Source organism: Xyrauchen texanus, chromosome 48 (assembly GCF_025860055.1).
Source record: "Xyrauchen texanus isolate HMW12.3.18 chromosome 48, RBS_HiC_50CHRs, whole genome shotgun sequence".
NCBI classification, from domain to species: domain Eukaryota; kingdom Metazoa; phylum Chordata; class Actinopteri; order Cypriniformes; family Catostomidae; genus Xyrauchen; species Xyrauchen texanus.
Window position 1 is genome coordinate 2,444,237 of NC_068323.1, and position 18,025 is coordinate 2,462,261.

Consider the following 18,025-nt stretch of genomic DNA (forward strand, 5'->3'; position numbering starts at 1 on the left):
GCACATTTATCGTCATCATGCAGATACGGGGCGGCTTCTGCACAAGCGTCAAAATTGGATACTTAGGTAATGAGAATGGGTTGTACAATCAGGCTGGTAAATCCAGTTACACTGATGTCTGTTTCTGTTTCATTCCAGAACTCTCTGAATCTCTGATAGAGCTGATTTCTGCTGCTGCTGGAACTCTGTTGATTGTGGCGGCAGTTTTGATGTTCTGCATCTGCAGGAAATGTAGAAAAACACATCAAGAGGGCAAGTGTTGTCTCTTATACACTGAAGTTATTTCATTTAAGAGCTTCTATCTGATCTGATCCTTAAAATGACTTTTTTGGTGTAACTAAATGCAGTCAGGTTGATTCAATCCTATTTTTTATTTGAATAAAACCAGTTTATTTAGATGTTAGCACATTAAGCAATTTCGTTTGTTACCTGAAGCCTTTTTATTTTATTTGTTTTGCCTAAATATGCCTAAATATTACCATTAATGTTTTAAAATGCAGAAGATAAATTAAAATGTACATTTTCTTAAGCAACCACATCATCTTGTGCTGCTTCTATGACTCTGTAATGTCACGTGTCAAGTGAGTTTATGTCTGGACTTCAACCGCAGTCCTCCAACTATATAAAACGCACAAACCATCCATGATGGAATGAGTATGTGTACCTGAGTCTGTTATAAAATCATTAAAATGTGTTGTTTTTCAAAATAGTTTTTGAGAAAAGTGTGTTGATATCATAAAATAGCATGGTCTGTGGAGTAATAGAGAGAAAAATAAGTATTTATAAAGTCAATATCAGCCACTTGATTTGATCTGAGTGAAAGTGAATAAAAACACAGCTGTTTTTGACCCTGAAGCTGCAGGGAATTGTACCTGGAGACGCGTATAACAAGTGGATATAGAGGTATTGAGGTGACACATGACACGCTTTCACTATGAGACCAGGTTGTAAATGTGTGGGCCCCACAGCTTATTCAAGGCCCCTCAACATGTCCCTCATGACTATGAGGGCCCCTCTTACGGACCCTTTTGCCTTCCTGTTTCTAAATAAGTTTTGAGGCACTCTTTAACCCAATAATGCCGCAGCGTATCGTACATGAGTTTCTAAAGCCTCTACATCATCATCACGATGTGTATAAGATGTGTGCGGTCTCCTGATGAAAGTTTTCATGCATTCAAGCAACACGTCCTTAAAATGTTATTATTTTGTAGAAAAATAGGTTGTTATAGACTATTATTTCATATGTTAGGCTTTATATGGTTAAGCTATTGTATATAAAGGCTGAAATGTTCATTATAATATTCATTACTATAACTGCATGTTTGCTCCACATTACAAAAAATGACTTGTTTTAGGTGTTTGGGGAAAACAAGATATTCATATTTTACTGTGTGGTTCAAAGGTAATGATTAAACTAGTTATGTAAAGTCTGTTGAGATAAACTATAATGTTTTTTCTGAAAGTATAAAATAGATTTACATGCTTTAAGTTTGACATTTTTACAGGTTTTTCATTAAGAAAGAAAGAGGAGAGGATATTAAAGTGTATTAAAGGGCTTGTGTGTATCAGATTTGAGAGATGAAGTTTAAAATCACGAACATTCAGGAACAGACTCTTAACTCATTTACTCATTCTGTAAATGTAATGTATTCTAGGGGTTTTTTGGACACTTTGAAAAGGCTTAAATGATGCCTTCATGGGGCTTTTTCGATGGGAGAATAATAATGGCAGCCAAGCTGTAGGATCTTTCCAAACAGAATTTCCCAAAAAATGACCAAATGACCACTATTTTTGAACTCCACACCTTTCAGTCCATTGAAGCTCTGATGATGGAGGGTAACATTTTTGAAGTAAATAGGGTTTAGGGATGATCACTTCTGTATGGAACGCACCCCATCATTCAGATGAGTTAGAAAAGATATTTCAGCGTGAGCCAGAACTGCTTTAACTCTTCAAGTTTCACCAGACCGTTATTTACATGATGTAGGAGTCTATTTGTTAAATTCTTTAATATTCAAAGTTTTATGAAATTAAAATACTTACTTAAATGTTACATGCTTGTTTTTTTCCCTTTTGTATCATGATTTGTAGCATTTACATTGAGTTCACATTATGTATAACAAAAGTTAAAATGTTTTTGTCTCTTTAAGAGCAGGGGCTGTTCAGTGGTTTCTTTACCACATCTGTGTGTTTGAATTAATCTGACTGTAAATACCAAAGCAAGAATTAAAAGAGACTTAAATGAATGTAAATGCATAGATCTCAACTTTAAGAGATAATTGGCCCCGGGGCCCTTATAGTCATAATCCGCCCCTGAGCTTATGACATTCATTCATTTTCTGTATAAGTAATAAAATCAATATAAACACAAGGAGCAATATTTAAATGTGAGGATTGTCCCAAATCGAGAGTCTTGATACATCAATACACCCCTCCCTACAGAAAGCACATGACCTTTATTCATGATCAGGTGAAAGTTCACAACAATGTCCTGTTTTTACATCTCTTTCTATGTCAGGTCAGACACTGATAGAGCAGTTACTCAGCGTCCATACATTACAAGCTGTAGCATGATACTCACCATTGAAACTACACAAATGTTTGGGGCCTCCGGAGGTTTAGGAGCCCCCTGCTGGTTGAATGATTTAATGAACTCTGCATATCAATTAAAAATAAGAAGCATATGTTTGTACATACCTGGTATATTATAACCTGCAGTATTTCCTGGCTGCACTAATGCAATACAGATTCAGGACAGAAACTGTTTAAATATGCAGATGGTTTTGGTCATGTTAATGTAAAGAGATGATTTAAAGGAATATTCATATAGAAATCATATTGTATTGCAATAATGATGATAATAATAATATATATCAATAATGTTAAGCAAGTTCTCTGTTGTTAAACGTTAAAAGATAAATAACTCACTATAAACTGTACAGTAACGTTCTTTCAACAGTAATCCAATAAAACAGTGAATAAAACTTCTATTACTTCAGTCTCTTAAATTGAAATACATAATAAATGAATTTAGCAGATAAAGAGTTAAAGACACTGTATCTACAGTACGTGCCGTGAATTCAGAGACACTTAATCATTAATCTTCATAATCCTTTCATTGTAAACATTACCCAACAACATCTCACTTTACTCAAATAAAACATGTATTACACACAGATGAGCAAAATTCACATTATAATCATGATTTATAGTCAAAGAGTTTGTGAAGTACTGCTGACTGAAACTATAATCTCAATAAATGTGCAGTTTCTATTATTAATCTGAGAATATATCATCATCATATTTCTTATTGTGTCTTCTGTGTCTTGTGTTTTCCTACAGAAAGTTCAAGAAGAGGATGAGGTGGTGTACTGAGGATTAATGACACGATAATCAAACACTCTTGATTCGGTTTCCTCAGAAATGAGTTTATTTTCCTCTGGATTATCACATATGCTTTTAATTGTGTTGTGACATTTAAAATGTAATTAAATTATTCACAATCTTTATTGTTCTTCAAGTAAAAAACACTTAATAAAGACAATAAATATACAATAAATATACAAAAGATAGTACAGCAGGACATTGTTCATTAAAACACATCATGAGGTCAATAAAGTGTCGTCAAAACCTGCCATTAAAAAGTCTTTTCAGGTTAGTTAACCTTCAAACTTGTTGCTGAATTTTGTCCTGAAGTCGTCTTTTTTCAGTCAGAACGTCAGTTTCAGAAGTCTGCACTTTTATTAAAGCTGGAGAAAAAGAGATGATTTGTAATAATGTCTTTCTTAATCATTATCATTAACCACAACATCAGTGAATCTAACTGTGATTTAGTTTGCAGTTTAAGATAAAGACAACACTTGCCTTTTAGATCCTCTCTGTGTTTCCTGAAGCAGATCACAGCTGAGATTATAACAATTAATACTGCAGCCGTACACGCCGTAATGATGATGATGATAGAATCTAAAAAGATAAAGAGAAACAAACATTAACTTCTATAAAGTGAAACACTTTTATCACTGATAATCAATCGATCAATCAATCAGTATTTAAAGCTGCAGTGTGTTTAATAAACAGAGACTGTAAGACCATCATTCATTGGTTAATGTTTTACTGTGAACACTGTGTCTCTGTGTCTATAAAACATTCCTCCTGTTCTGAGTGACACCTGACAACAACACTGACTCCACCAATGGCGTGAGCTGGGGGCGGGGCTATCTATCTGTATTCATAAATAAACACTAACACTAGATAGAGGCTCATAAATAAACACTCATGATGATAATATAGAAGATTATACAGAATGTGTTTCTTCAATGTCTTAAATACATCTAAGAGAAACGATTGAATATAACAACACATTCTGTCAATCATGTGTTACAGTGTGTAAGATCTATTAAACATATTCAAATCATTTATGACATCCAGATCATCTCATTAAATAAACACTGACACACCTGAATGTGATCGACCGGGAGTAGACTCATCAATCTCCTCAATCTCCTCAATCTCCTCAGTCTTCTTAATCTCTGATTTCCTCTCTGAAGACAGGAACACAGAGTCATCAACAATCACAATAGAAACATTCACTGGTTTTAAAACAGAAACAGAATTTCCTCTTACAGTCTCATTTTCTAAAGGCAGTTTATATATAGTTTATTGTCTCATATTAAACTGATTTTATATGTATTACACAAACAGATCTTCAGTTTTATGCTACAGATAGTTAAACATGCTCTTTCCTTCTCAAACTAATGACTCGACAACTTCACAATTTACAAATGAGTCCCACAAACAGACTGAAAATGCACTTGTGTTCATCCCAAAGCAGCAAAGACATCATTCAAAGTGAATTACAGGAAGAAACTCTGAATGTTTCAAGCAGTCAGTAATAAACACATGAGTGAGTTTCATTTGATTTATAACACACAAACATTAAAATACTCACCATTAACAGTTACACTGAATGTTGTGTATGAGACCTTATTACTGGTTCTCCTGAGCATGTAAAGTCCCGAGTGTTCAGTTCTGATGTCTCTGATGGTGAGAGATCCAGTTTTACTGTTCAACTCCAGTCTGTCTTTAAATCTCCCATCAAGAACATCATCATATACACGCATGCTGTTGGCCTCTCCATTGATTTGAGCAATAAGAGTGTCTTCAGGTCCAAAACCCCACACAATCATATCACTTTTCTGTTTTTCAACATTTGTGTCTAGAGTGACTGAATCTCTCTCGATCACTGACTTGATTTCATCCGTGTCATCTCCAAACACACCTGATGAACACACAGAAAGTTTCCAGGTATTTAAACACATGATCAGCACTCACAAGTTACTTTTTCTTAATTAAGAGACACGTTAGACATTATTCACAGTAGTATCATAATTCATATTTGATGGGAATGTAAACGAGGCTTTGAGGAACAGAAGAACAGTTTTATGTATAAGCTGCAGGAATCTCCATCATATCTTTATTTCTGTTCCTCAGTTTCATTCATGTAAATATTCTCTGAATCATCGTCTGTAAATAATTCTATAAAGGGGCAAATCCTTACAATAGTTTTACCCTTTCTTCTGTTTTAGCAATTTTGTGTTCAACAAACAACAACAATAAACCCACATAGTGCCCCTTTAATGGGACAGTTCACCCAAAAATGATTCGTTCATTATTTCTGCACCCAGTGTCTTTCTAATCCTCAAGGATGAAAGATGGGAACAGTGCTCTTGTTTTCCATTCAATGAAAGTGAGTGGTGACTGAGATCAGACATCAGTTTCAATGGAACACAAGAGATGTTAGAGACTGACAGTCTCAGTCACCATTCATGTTCATTGTACGTAAAACAAGAACACTTTCTAACACTTTTCTAAAGGAGGTAGTAACTTCCCAGAGGATAGATGAACTTACTACAGGTACAATTATTACAGTATCATCAATTATAAAAGTATATTCACAAAAATTATTCCCAATTATATTTTTGTCAACAAAACTTATTTAAACATTTAAAGCTAGGCTGTGTAATCCAGAGAGGCTAGCAGTTAGCAAGCTAGTTTTGAAAGCATAGAGCCCGCCCTCACTTCAGAGGTGTCTCTATCCTATCATCCATATATATATATATTTTCTTCATTTAGACCACTTAAATTATTGATTGCGGTCAGGATGTGTATAACTACAGTATAACTAAAAATGTTTCTGGAAAAGATCGCACATACAAGATTTATGGTGAGAACAGACTCAACAGAGAGAAAGTCCATCACTAGTAATTATCAACTGCAGAACTATATAAGATAAGCTATTAATCATCATCATCATCATCATCATCAATCCTTTATTTTATTTTCAGGAGAACATTAAGTTCCCTCGTGACCCTCAGACATGTTATAACAGGTAAACACAGCTGCAGTTCATACATTTATTAGATGGTTGGCCTGATTTTGTGCATCAGTTGTCAGTTTTTGTGTTTCTCTCACTATGATTCATATGTGAAAAGTGTCCATTGTTGTGAATCCTCGTCTTCTTTTGGGTTAGGTGTAAGACATGCATTAGGTGCAGGTAATTGGCAAACATTTAATAACTAACACTCTCAAAGCTGACAGGACTCTGTATTCACATTGCCAGATTGTCTCATAATGGCAAATATTGGTAAACAATGTAAATAAAGTTTGTTTGCACTTGTTTAAAGGAATGGTAAATTGGTACATTTAAGGACTTTTCAGTGAATCTTAGTGCGTTTACTGTTAATCAGTGCAACTAAATATTAACTGTTGTATTTAATTTCAGGTTTGTTCTGTAATTCGATAAAAACTGAATCATTAAATATTGTATTTAGATTAAAACCTGTAAAAGTACAATCCAAACACAAACACTGCCAGTCAAGTCTGAGATGATTTGAATCTGTTTTATACAGTATTATTTGTCTTCGGAAATAAAACTGGTATTTTATAATCTTTAGCGTGTGTTAACTCTTAATTGAAGGATCATAATAATTCAGGAAATACCTGTAAAATAAATTAATACAAATGTCAGTAAATGTTTTTTCACTTTATTTGAATAAAGATATTTTACTTTAATTTGACGGTTTTGGTTTGGCAGCCGCAGCTTTAACCTAAAGGATAACAATTATTTTAATGCTGGCGATTATTCATTGTAAATTATATTTTTAATGAAACAGTCATAAGGATATTTAAAATAATGTAGAATTCACAAAATACACTAAAATACAAAACATGAATTGACAAACACATCCGTATGTACAAATCTAATAACAACAATACAGGTAATCTCTTCACACTGGCATTAACAGATTGAAACTGGTATAACCGGTTTGATGATTAAAGACTGTTTCATGTTTCATGTTGACTGTCACGCTGGTGATTATGTGCGTCTGTAATTGTGTTTTATAATATGCCGTTGACTCAGCAGAAAATAAAGAGGTTGACTCTGTTTAGAGTGTTTAATTGAAGTTAAAACACCTTTTAATAAAATTAGCAGTAAAAGAGAGACTTTTCTTTAAATATTCAGAACTCAAAACTACATTGTAAGAGGAAGTTCAGAAATCTCGTGCCGTGTGAACAAAACTACACAATTATCAACTTATTTCTCAAATATATTATTCACAGAAAACTAAAGCTTGCTACTGTTTTTTTTTTTTTTATAAAGTATAAAAATGATAAACATAATGAAAAATAAAGTATGAAACTGTATAAAAATAATAATGTATAAAATAAAGTTAAATAATGGTAATATCTCACCATTCACAATCAAGAGTTGTAGAGCGAGTAAACTCCAGCAGTACTTCATGATGTTCTTAAAGAAGCGACAGACTTAAACTCTCTCCAGAAGCGCTACATCTGATGATGTTATGTAGAAAAGAAAATCTGGTGTGTGTGAATTCCTTTTATCAGCTACAGAAAAACACCTCCCTCATCCTCAGGTTTCAGCAGAAATTAAAGTGTATTTGTACTCATCAGCCCCAGACATTGTTGAGCTCTATAGAAAAACACTGGAGAAAACAATCTACTCCTTGTGAAACACAGATATAACATGCATATTTTACTGACTTGACATATGAGTGAAATAATATATTTATTCCTAAACATTCAAGAAGGCCATGATCTTTATACGGGACAATGCTCCATCACATGCATCCAAGTACTCCACTGCTTGGCCCAAATAATGACTTGACCCCCTTCATCACCTGATATAAATCCTATTGAGAACTTGTGGGCCCTTCTCAAATTTGAGGGACAATACACCTCTCTGAACAGCGTTTGGGAGGCTGTGGTTGATCGTGAACAGGTCAAGAAACTGACCGACTCATGGATAATGGCTCATGGCCATTATTGAGAAGAATTGTGGCTATATTGAAAGGTCAAAAATGTTTCACTTATTTGTTGCACCTACTCTACAAATTCAGAATAAACAATTGAGTGTGGAGAAATTATTTTTGTAATTTAGTTGTCTAATAATTGTGCACACTTTTATATTCCCCTGAGAGACAAAACTCACTTTTTCAGGTTTGAGGTTCAGACAGACTTCATTAAACAAGTCATGTTTTGGAAAGAATATTGCACATGATTTTTGGAGAAGTTTTTACACTGTTCACTTTCAGTTTTAGAGCAGCACAGATTACTGTTTACATGCTTGTTCCTGTTGGCATTCCTGTCAGAGATCAGAGAACTTCTGTAAGATTAATGTACTACTTTTATCCCATATAAATCACGGGTTTAATTAGTGTGAGAAATATCTTGCAGTTATTATATAAAAATCACAAAGGGTTTTTCTTTTCCACATGAACAAAAACAGGGAACAGAAAAGTAGGAACGGGACGTCAGGGATGGTTGTAAAACTTTGTCAAACCATGAACAACTCAAAGAGGTTTGAGGACTCTCAAATCTTAAGACATGTAGATTTATATGTCGACTTCAAAAAGCAGTTTTAGAAAGATTGTCACAGACTTCCAGAATTGATGTTGAACATACGGAGAGTTCCAGTATTACAAATGACCGAGACTTCATTAAACTCTAATAAGAGTTCAAGTTGGAGCAACATGAGAGTTCAAAACTAAATCCACATTATAAAGTTTCTATTTGACTGAAGAGACATGAACAACATGATGTGCGTGTTTGACATGGTTGAAATAATTCTCCTCTTTGTGTAAAATGTATTAATATTTTGACCTTCTGGCGGTTATTGTGTGAACACATACGCTTTGTTCTTTAGATGCTTTAGAGCTTTAATTGATCTGCTTAGATGATGATTGACGGCTGGTTCGACCGGTCTGACCTGTAGCTTTATTTCAAAGAATTTCATCTTTAAAGAAGTTGTTGTGACAGAAGAGTAATAATGCTGCATTTATGTCATGTCTGAGTTTCTAACTTTCACTTCTTTGTTGATCTCGTAATTACATGTAAGAAAACGTTGAATTCTTTTCAGATTTGACAGTCGTGACGTCATGCAAAAACAGTCAAATTGGCACTCAACAGATAAAGATCATTTCTGTTTGATTCAGCGGAAAACCTCCAAGGTTCTTTAGAATGGATGTGTGCGGCAATTTCGCCTCAAGGATCTACTGTTGGGAGGCATGAACAGGCGTTGACCACCCAGGGACAGCAGATCCAAGAAATACTGCAAACGGTACGTGCTCTGATCAATTAAATCCTGTTCCACCTCCAGCTTCGATTCCACCTGTACCTATTCCTGAACCCGCTGATACTCCCAATACACTGCGGAGCAGCTAGTTTTATACCTCCCGAGAGGTTTGATGGGTCTTCTGATAATTGCGGGCTTTCTCATGCAGTGCAGTTTTTACCTAAAATATCACCCCCATTTACGATCCGACAGCGAGAGGGTTCACTTTATGATTTCACTACGTACCGGCAGAGCGAGACAATGAGCCACAGCGCTGCGGACAGCTAATAGCCCAGTTCTTGCTTCCTATGATCAATTCTGTGTCATCATTACTCTAAACCCAAATGACTTTCTGTCTTCAATGGAACAAAACAGGACTCGACGATTTTGTCGGTTCATGATTGTTATTTGCCCTGTCAACATTTTCAATGGCCACACCACAAAAAAAAAAAAAAAAAAATTACAATTTACAATCCACTTCAGCTGTTCAGTTATGATTGATGCAGCTGTTATGTTTGGGACACTACTCCGGAGTAACCAGAGTAACAAGTGTTGCTAAACTGAAGTCTGTCATTTCTGCACCACCAAACAGAGTTACACAAACACACCCATCACTAATATTAAACTGGAACAGGAGAAAGTATTTTAAAATTGTAAAGTTACACAATTCAGATTGAACAATTGATTTGGATGGCAAGCAAACTCCTGTTTAACAGAAACTGCATCTTCCCGTTGTCATTCATTTGTCAGAGATAGTCGTATTGTTGTGATATAATCCACCGGTGTTAGGGGAGATTTGAGCGTTTCTGTTAGTCCAGACCGTTATATGAGGACACATTTCCACTGATGACAAGTCACGATGTTAGCACATGGACAGGAAAGACTCTCACTAGCTAGCACTATCAAATTTCAAACATTCAAGTCATACTTGTGATACAGTTTCAGACACTCTACATGCATCACACAATCATCCAGATGTTTCCCTATAATATAAAGATTTGCATTCAATCTGCAGTGGCCAAACCTAAATCTGGACATCAATACTGTTGGAATCGTTTATTTCCTGAAATGAGTTTTAACATGTGGCTCTATTGAGAAAAGATGTCTGCTGTCTTCTTCCCATTGATGATGTCATAGTATCCCAATACCTGACACCAGTTTACTTCTTAATTCAGTTCCTCCAAATTCCACTCTAATGCCGACTTTCTCTTGTTTTAATGACTCTTTAGCAAGTGTATCTGCTTCTTCATTGCCCTTAATTCCATTATGTGCAGATAACCAAATAAATCTGTCACATTCTGAACAACTAATCCGGTGCAATCTTAAAAACAGATCTAAAATAAGATCTGCAGTGGATTGTCTTTTATTACACAGATTAAAACTGAAGAAGAGCAAATAACCATCCTGTTGGTCTAACATCCTCTGCCCGTTCTAATGCCCACAGAATGTGAATCTACTGTTTCAGCTGTAAAACAGATCAATCATCTTCATCTTAGTTGAGAAATATACATAACACAACACAACGATTACTATCAGGATCTTTGGATCCATCGGTATAAACTTGAAGAACTGAAATATATTTAGTATTTATATAATCATCATCTGTTTCTTTGAGATCTTCTTTATCATCATGACCAAAATCCACATCTACTGTAGACAGTAGCCATCCCGGGACAAACACCCTTCCAGGATTATTAGCAGGAGCAATATTTAAAATCTTAAACTTTTCAGCCCATATTAAACGTTGTCTTATATAACTTACAAACTTTTTCTTTGATTTGACAAACTCCAAACATTCATATAGTCCTCTAATAGCAGGACAATCCTCAGTTGTGTTCCAATAATTTAAAGTAAGTTTAATTATTCATATATAATGGCTTTTCCCCATTTCAACTAATATCACAGGTGAGTATATACAGTATCTCACAAAAGTGAGTACACCCCTCACATTTTTGCAAATATTTGATTATATCTTTTCATGTGACAACACTGAAGAAATGACACTTTGCTACAATGTAAAGTAGTGAGTGTACAGCTTGTATAATAGTTCACTGTCCCCTCAAAATAACTCAACACACATCCATTAATGTCTAAACCGCTGGCAACAAAAGTGAGTACACCCCTAAGTGAAAATGTCCAAATTGGGCCCAAAGTGTCAATATTTTGTGTGCCCACCATTATTTTCCAGCACTGATTTAAGCCTCTTGGGCATGGAGTTCACCAGAGCTTCACAGGTTTCCACTGGAGTCCTCTTCCACACCTCCATGATGACATCACAGAGCTGGTGGATGTTCGAGACCTTGTGCTCCTCCACCTTCCATTTGAGGATGCCCAACAGATGCTCAATAGGGTTTAGGTCTGGAAACATGCTTGGCCAGTCCATCACCTTCACCCTCAACTTTTTTAGCAAGGCAGTGGTCGTCTTGGAGGTGTGTTTGGGGTCATTATCATCCTGGAATACTGCCCTGCGGCCCAGTCTCTGAAGGGAGGGGATCATGCTCTGCTTCAGTATGTCACAGTACTTGTTGGCATTCATGGTTCCTTCAATGAACTGTAGCTCCCCAGTGCCGGCAGCACTCATGCAGCCCCAGACCATGACACTCCCACCACCATGCTTGACTGTAGGCAAGACACAGTTGTTTTTGTACTTATCACCTGCTTGCCGCCACACACGCTTGACACCATCTGAACCAAATAAGTTTATATTGGTCTCATAAGACCACAGGACATGGTTCCAGTAATCCATGTCGTTAGTCTGCTTGTCTTCAGCAAACTGTTTGCGGGCTTTCTTGTGCATCATCTTTAGAAGAGGCTTCCTTCTTGGACAACAGCCATGCAGACCAATTTGATGCAGTGTGCGGCGTATGGTCTGAGCACTGACAGGCTGACCCCCCACCCCTTCATACGTCTATTTCCCAAAGACAACTTCTGGATAAGACACTGAGCACGTGCACTCAACTTCGACCATGGCGAGGCCTGTTCTGAGTGGAACCTGTCCTGTTAAACCGCTGTAAGGTCTTGGCCACCATGCTGCAGCTCAGTGTCAGGGTCTTGGCAATCTTCTTATAGCCTAGGCCATCTTTATGTAGAGCAACAATTCTTTTTTTCAGATCCTCAGAGAGTTCTTTGCCATGAGGTGCCATGTTGAACTTCCAGTGACCAGTACGAGGGAGTGTGAAAGTGATAACACCAAATTGAACAAACCTGCTCCCCATTCACACCTGAGACCTTGTAATATTAACGAGTCACATGACACCGAGGAGGGAAAATGGCTAATTGGGCCCAATTTTGACATTTTCACTTAGGGGTGTACTCACTTTTGTTGCCAGCGGTATAGACATTAATGGCTGTGTGTTGTTATTTTGAGGGGACAGCAAATGTACACTGTTACACAAGCTGTACACTCACTACTTTACATTGTAGTAAAGTGTCATTTCTTCAGTGTTGTCACATGAAAAGATATAATCAAATATTTACAAAAATGTGAGGGGTGTACTCACTTTTGTGAGATACTGTATATACAAACATTCCCTGGCAGCCAAAAGTTTGGAATAATGTACAGATTTTCCTCTTATGGAAAGAAATTGATACTTTTATTCAGCAAAGTGGCATTCTTCAACTGATCACAATGTATAGTCAGGACATTAATAACGTGAAAAATTACTATTACAATTTGAACTTTTTAAACTACTTCAAAGAGTTCTCATCAAAAAATCCTTCACGTGCAGCAATGACAGCTTCCTTGTTATTCTAGCGGTCAGTTTGTTCAGATACTCAGGTGACATTTCACCCCACACTTCCTGTAGCACTTGAACTTTCACCCCACACTTCCTGTAGCACTTGAACTTTCACCCCACACTTCCTGTAGCACTTGAACTTTCACCCCACACTTTTTCTTTGCAATTCTTCCCATAAGAGTCTTCTCTTTACAGTTGTACATGAAACTGGTGTTGAGCGTGTAGAATTCAATGAAGCTGTCAGCGGAGGACATGTGAGGCATCTTTTTCTTAAACTAGAGACTTTGATGTACTTATCCTCTTGTTTAGTTGTACATCTGGTCTTCCTCATCTCTTTCTGTCCTTGTTAGAGACAGTTGTGCTTTGTGTTTCTAGCTGTAGGACTCAGACTTGTTGCAGCACAGTTTCTAGTTTCTAGTGAAAGCAGTTTCTTTTTTGACATTTTTGACCTAATATTGACCTTAAGACATGCCAGTCTATTGCATACTGTGACAACTCAAAAACAAACACAAAGACAAAGTTCAGCTTCATTTAATGGACCAAATATCTGTCAGCTGTGTTTGATATAATGGCAAGTGATTTTCTAGCACCAAATGATCAATTTAACACGAGTACTCGAGGATAAGGTGTTGGAGTGATGCTGCTGTCTAGATTTGATCAAAAATGACTTTTTTCAGATAGTTATGTGCTGTTTTTTACATCAGTAATGTCCTGACTATACTTGTGATCAGTTGAACGACACTTTGGTGAATTAAAGTACCAATTTCCTTCCAAAACAGCTAAATCTGTACATTAATCCAAACCTTTGGCTGTCAGTATATATGATGGACATTGTACAATAAATGTTTTAACAAACAGCACATTTTATGAATACTCTTTAAAAAAACCGCATGTGCATTTTAAATATGGAAATAAATCCATAAAACAAATAAACCAATAATTCCTGTTTAAACAAACCATTAATTTGCACAGGATTACCGAATGTTTGTGATAAAAGATTGAGTATTTCTGTCAGTATTACTGTGTAAGTTACTCTGATCTCTATTTATTCTATTGATGAAGAATGTTCATTTCTAAAATGTGTGACCTTTCCTCAGGAATAAGTCTTTTATTTTGAATACTTGTATTGTTTGTCTATGTGTGACCTGTCATAATGTGATTGAAGTGGATTAGAAAGCTTGTGATTGTGAACTCTACTGGTGAGCTGAAGAAACTGCAGGTCAATAAACATCACGAGACTGATTGTATTTAATGTCCTTTTTAAATAAGAGATCTCAACACAGCATTTAATGATGTCTGTCTCAGCACAATCCTCTCTGGAACATCACACACGAATCAGGTGAAAACACTTCTACATTTAGATTTCTTGTGTATTCATTGAGAATATCTATCTATGTGATGATGATGCATTATGTGTTTTAATGTCAAATATTCTAATGACAATCATTAATAAAGACCCCTGTCTGCTTCATAAACTAATTATGAACCATTGAATATGACTGTGATCAATTGTTTCTTTACACAGTCGATTTAAGCCTTTAAAAATTTTGTAAATGCCAGCCTAAATGATGCCCGCTCTGACCCGCCTCAGTTCTGATGCTGCTTTGGTTCTGTGTTATTACAGTATCAGAGCAGCTTTAAACATTGTTGATGTCATGATAGAGCATAACTTTGATAATTTACTTTCCTATTTAAAAGTATAACTTCATATTTTAATTTATTTCATATTTCTGTATTAAAATTTTATACTGAAAACATTAATCTCATACCATTTTATATATATAGACATATACACATAGATACCACTTCTGTGCCACCTTTGCAGTGTAAAGATGGCATTAGTCAAACATCCTCATGTCTGTATGCACCTTAAAGTCTAAATAATTTGTGCTTCATGTTTAAAATATTTTGACATATTGTGTGTACAACATTCACTGAACATTTGATTACAATACTTAATAATAAACTTAAAAATAACACAATCAAAGGTAAAAGTAACTGTAGTTTATTTACACTACAAGTAAATAAATGCATGAGTAGTTTTTAGATGAGATTCTTCATACCCACTAGAACAGTGATGATGACGAAATATCGTTACCACCCCCCATCCCACCTGGAATCTACACCTCTGTCAGTATAGCAGAATAAAGTGTAGTGTGACCACCCTTAATTCCTGGACTCTGCATTGCAGCTGGCAAGCTTCCAAATTTACTGAGCGGACCGAGACACAGAACTTTCTGGCAAAACTAAAGGTGGAGGAATCTGTTTTTACATCAACAGCGGTTGGTGCAATGGTGTGACAGTGATCCAGTAGCACAGTTCTCCTGACCTGGAATCTTTCATCATAAACTTTAAGCCTTTTTATTCACCCCGTGAGTTTGCTTCATTCATTCTTGTCGGTGTTTACATCCCGCCGCGGGCCAACGTGCAGGTCGCACAGCGCATGCTCGCCGACCAGATACTGTGTGTGGAGTGGACCAACCCGGACTCTTTAGTTTTTGTCCTTGGTGACTTTAACAAAGGAAACCAGTCATGAACTCTCTAAATTCAGACAGTTTATTAAATGCCCAACCAGAGAGGAGATCATTCTGGATCACTGTTATACCACTGTCAGGAATGCTTATCTTGCCATCCCCGTGCTGCACTGGAACACTCTGACCACGTCATGGTCCACCTGATTCCTGCATACAGGCAGAAACTAAAGCTCTGCAAACCTGTAGTAAGGACATCAAGGAAGTGGACCAGTGAGGCTGTGGAGGATCTCCAGACATGTTTTGACACCACTGACTGGGATGTGTTCAGGACTGCTACAAACAGTCTGGATAAGTACACCGAGGCTGTGACATCATATATTAACTTCTGTGAAGACTGCCGTATTCCATCACGCACCAGGATGAGTTACAACAATGACAAACCCTGGTTTACAGCCAAACTCAGAAGGTTAAGGTTTGATAAGGAAGAGGCCTTCAGGAGTAGGGACAAAGACAGATTTAAAGAGGCGAAGTACAAGTTTAGCAAGGTGGTGAAAGAGGCTAAACGACGGTACTCTGAGAAGCTCCAACACCAGCTCTCAGCCAACGACTCTACGTCTGTCTGTAAAGGGCTCAAGCAAATCACCAACTACAAGCCTAAAGCCCCCCCAGCCCATCAATGACCGACACCTAGCCAACGACCTGAACGAGTTTTACTGCTGCTTTGAAAGACAAAGGGACAGTCCTGTAACCATTCCCCATGACACCTCCCAACAAAGGGAAAGTCCTGAAACCATACCCCACGACACCTTCCAACAGCTCCAGCTACAGTGCATCACCCCCACCTCCCCACCTCAGCAGGGGCCTAGGCACCCCCACCAATGCCTAACTTAAAGGTACACCCCTCCACCCCCACCCCCTCAGTGCCGATTCTTTCCATCCATGAGAGGGATGTCAACAAACTCTTCAGGAGACAGAATCCCCGGAAAGCTGCTGGACCGGATGCTGTCTCCCCATCCAGCTTGAAGCACTGCGCTGATCAGCTATCTCCAGTGTTCACAGATATTTTCAACACCTCACTGGAGACATGTCATGTGCCAGCCTGCTTCAAGTCCTCAACTATCATCCCTGTTCCCAAGAAGTCAAGGACCACAGGACTTAATGACTTCAGACCCATCGCCCTGACCCCTGTGGTTATGAAGTCCTTTGAGCGCCTTGTGCTTTCACACCTCAAAGACTTCACCGACCCCCTCCTGGACCCCCTGCAGTTTGCATATAGAGCCAACAGGTCTGTAAACGACGCAGTTAACTTGGCCCTCCACTACCTCCTCCAGCACCTGGACTCCACAGGAACCTATGCCAGGATCCTGTTTGTGGATTTCAGCTCTGCCTTAAACACCATCATCCCGGCTCTGCTCCAGGAGAAGCTCTCCCAGCTAAGTGTGCCTGACTCCACCTGCAGGTGGATCACTGACTTCCTGTCTGACAGGAAGCAGCATGTGAAGCTGGGGAAACACGTCTCCGACTCACAGACCATTAGCACTAGATCCCCCCAGGGCTGCGTTCTTTCTCCTCTGCTCTTCTCCCTGTACACTAACAGCTGCACCTCCAGTCACCAGTCCGTCAAGCTTCTGAAGTTTACGGACAACATCTCCCTCATCGAACTCATCTCTGATGGTGACGAGTCCACCTACAGGTGGGAGGTTGACCACCTGGTGACCTGGTGTAACCAAAACAACCTTGAGCTCAACACTCTAAAGAGAGTGGAGATGGTTGTGGACTTCAGGAAGAACTCAGCCTCACCTGCCCCCATCACCCTCTGTGACTCCTCAATTGACACTGTGGAGTCTTTCCGCTTCCTGGGAACTATCATCTCCCAGGACTTCAGGTGGGAGCTGAACATCAACTCCCTCATCAAGAAAGCACAACAGAGAATGTACTTCCTGCGGCAGCTGAAGAAATTCAACCTGCCAAAGACAATGATGGTGCACTTCTACACAGCCATCATTGAGTCCATTCTCACATCCTCCATCATTATCTGGTATGCTGCTACTACTGCCAAGGACAAGGGCAGACTACAGCTTGTTATCCAGTCTGCAGAGAAGGTGATTGGCTGCAATATGCAATATACACCCTGAAGCGTGCTGGAAAGATTGTGGCTGATCTCTCCCACCCCGGCTACAATC

General features: G+C 37.8%; 3 protein-coding genes and 1 long non-coding RNA gene across 5 annotated transcripts in view; 2 read left to right on the forward strand and 2 right to left on the reverse strand.

Annotated features, from left to right (window-relative positions):
* The window catches only part of LOC127639461 (SLAM family member 9-like), a 235,745-nt gene that overhangs the window by 90,907 nt on the left and 126,813 nt on the right, over positions 1 to 18,025 (forward strand). The window lies entirely within an intron of this gene.
* Positions 1 to 18,025, forward strand: part of LOC127640019 (uncharacterized) — an 88,830-nt gene that overhangs the window by 33,719 nt on the left and 37,086 nt on the right. For both annotated transcript variants that reach the window (XR_007970047.1, XR_007970046.1), the window contains one exon: positions 139 to 256. This is a non-coding gene — a long non-coding RNA (uncharacterized LOC127640019). The remainder of the gene's footprint in view (positions 1 to 138; positions 257 to 18,025) is intronic.
* Positions 1 to 18,025, reverse strand: part of LOC127640017 (uncharacterized) — an 84,053-nt gene that overhangs the window by 6,857 nt on the left and 59,171 nt on the right. The gene's annotated exons all lie outside the window — the stretch shown is intronic.
* On the reverse strand, positions 3,434 to 7,856 carry LOC127640015 (uncharacterized). The gene is made up of 5 exons (XM_052122390.1): positions 7,753 to 7,856; positions 4,949 to 5,278; positions 4,458 to 4,541; positions 3,865 to 3,963; positions 3,434 to 3,749 (listed from the first exon to the last, which is right to left on the reverse strand). The coding sequence occupies exons 1-5, from the start codon at positions 7,799 to 7,801 to the stop codon at positions 3,667 to 3,669; spliced, it is 645 nt and encodes a 214-aa protein (XP_051978350.1). The 5' UTR covers positions 7,802 to 7,856; the 3' UTR covers positions 3,434 to 3,666.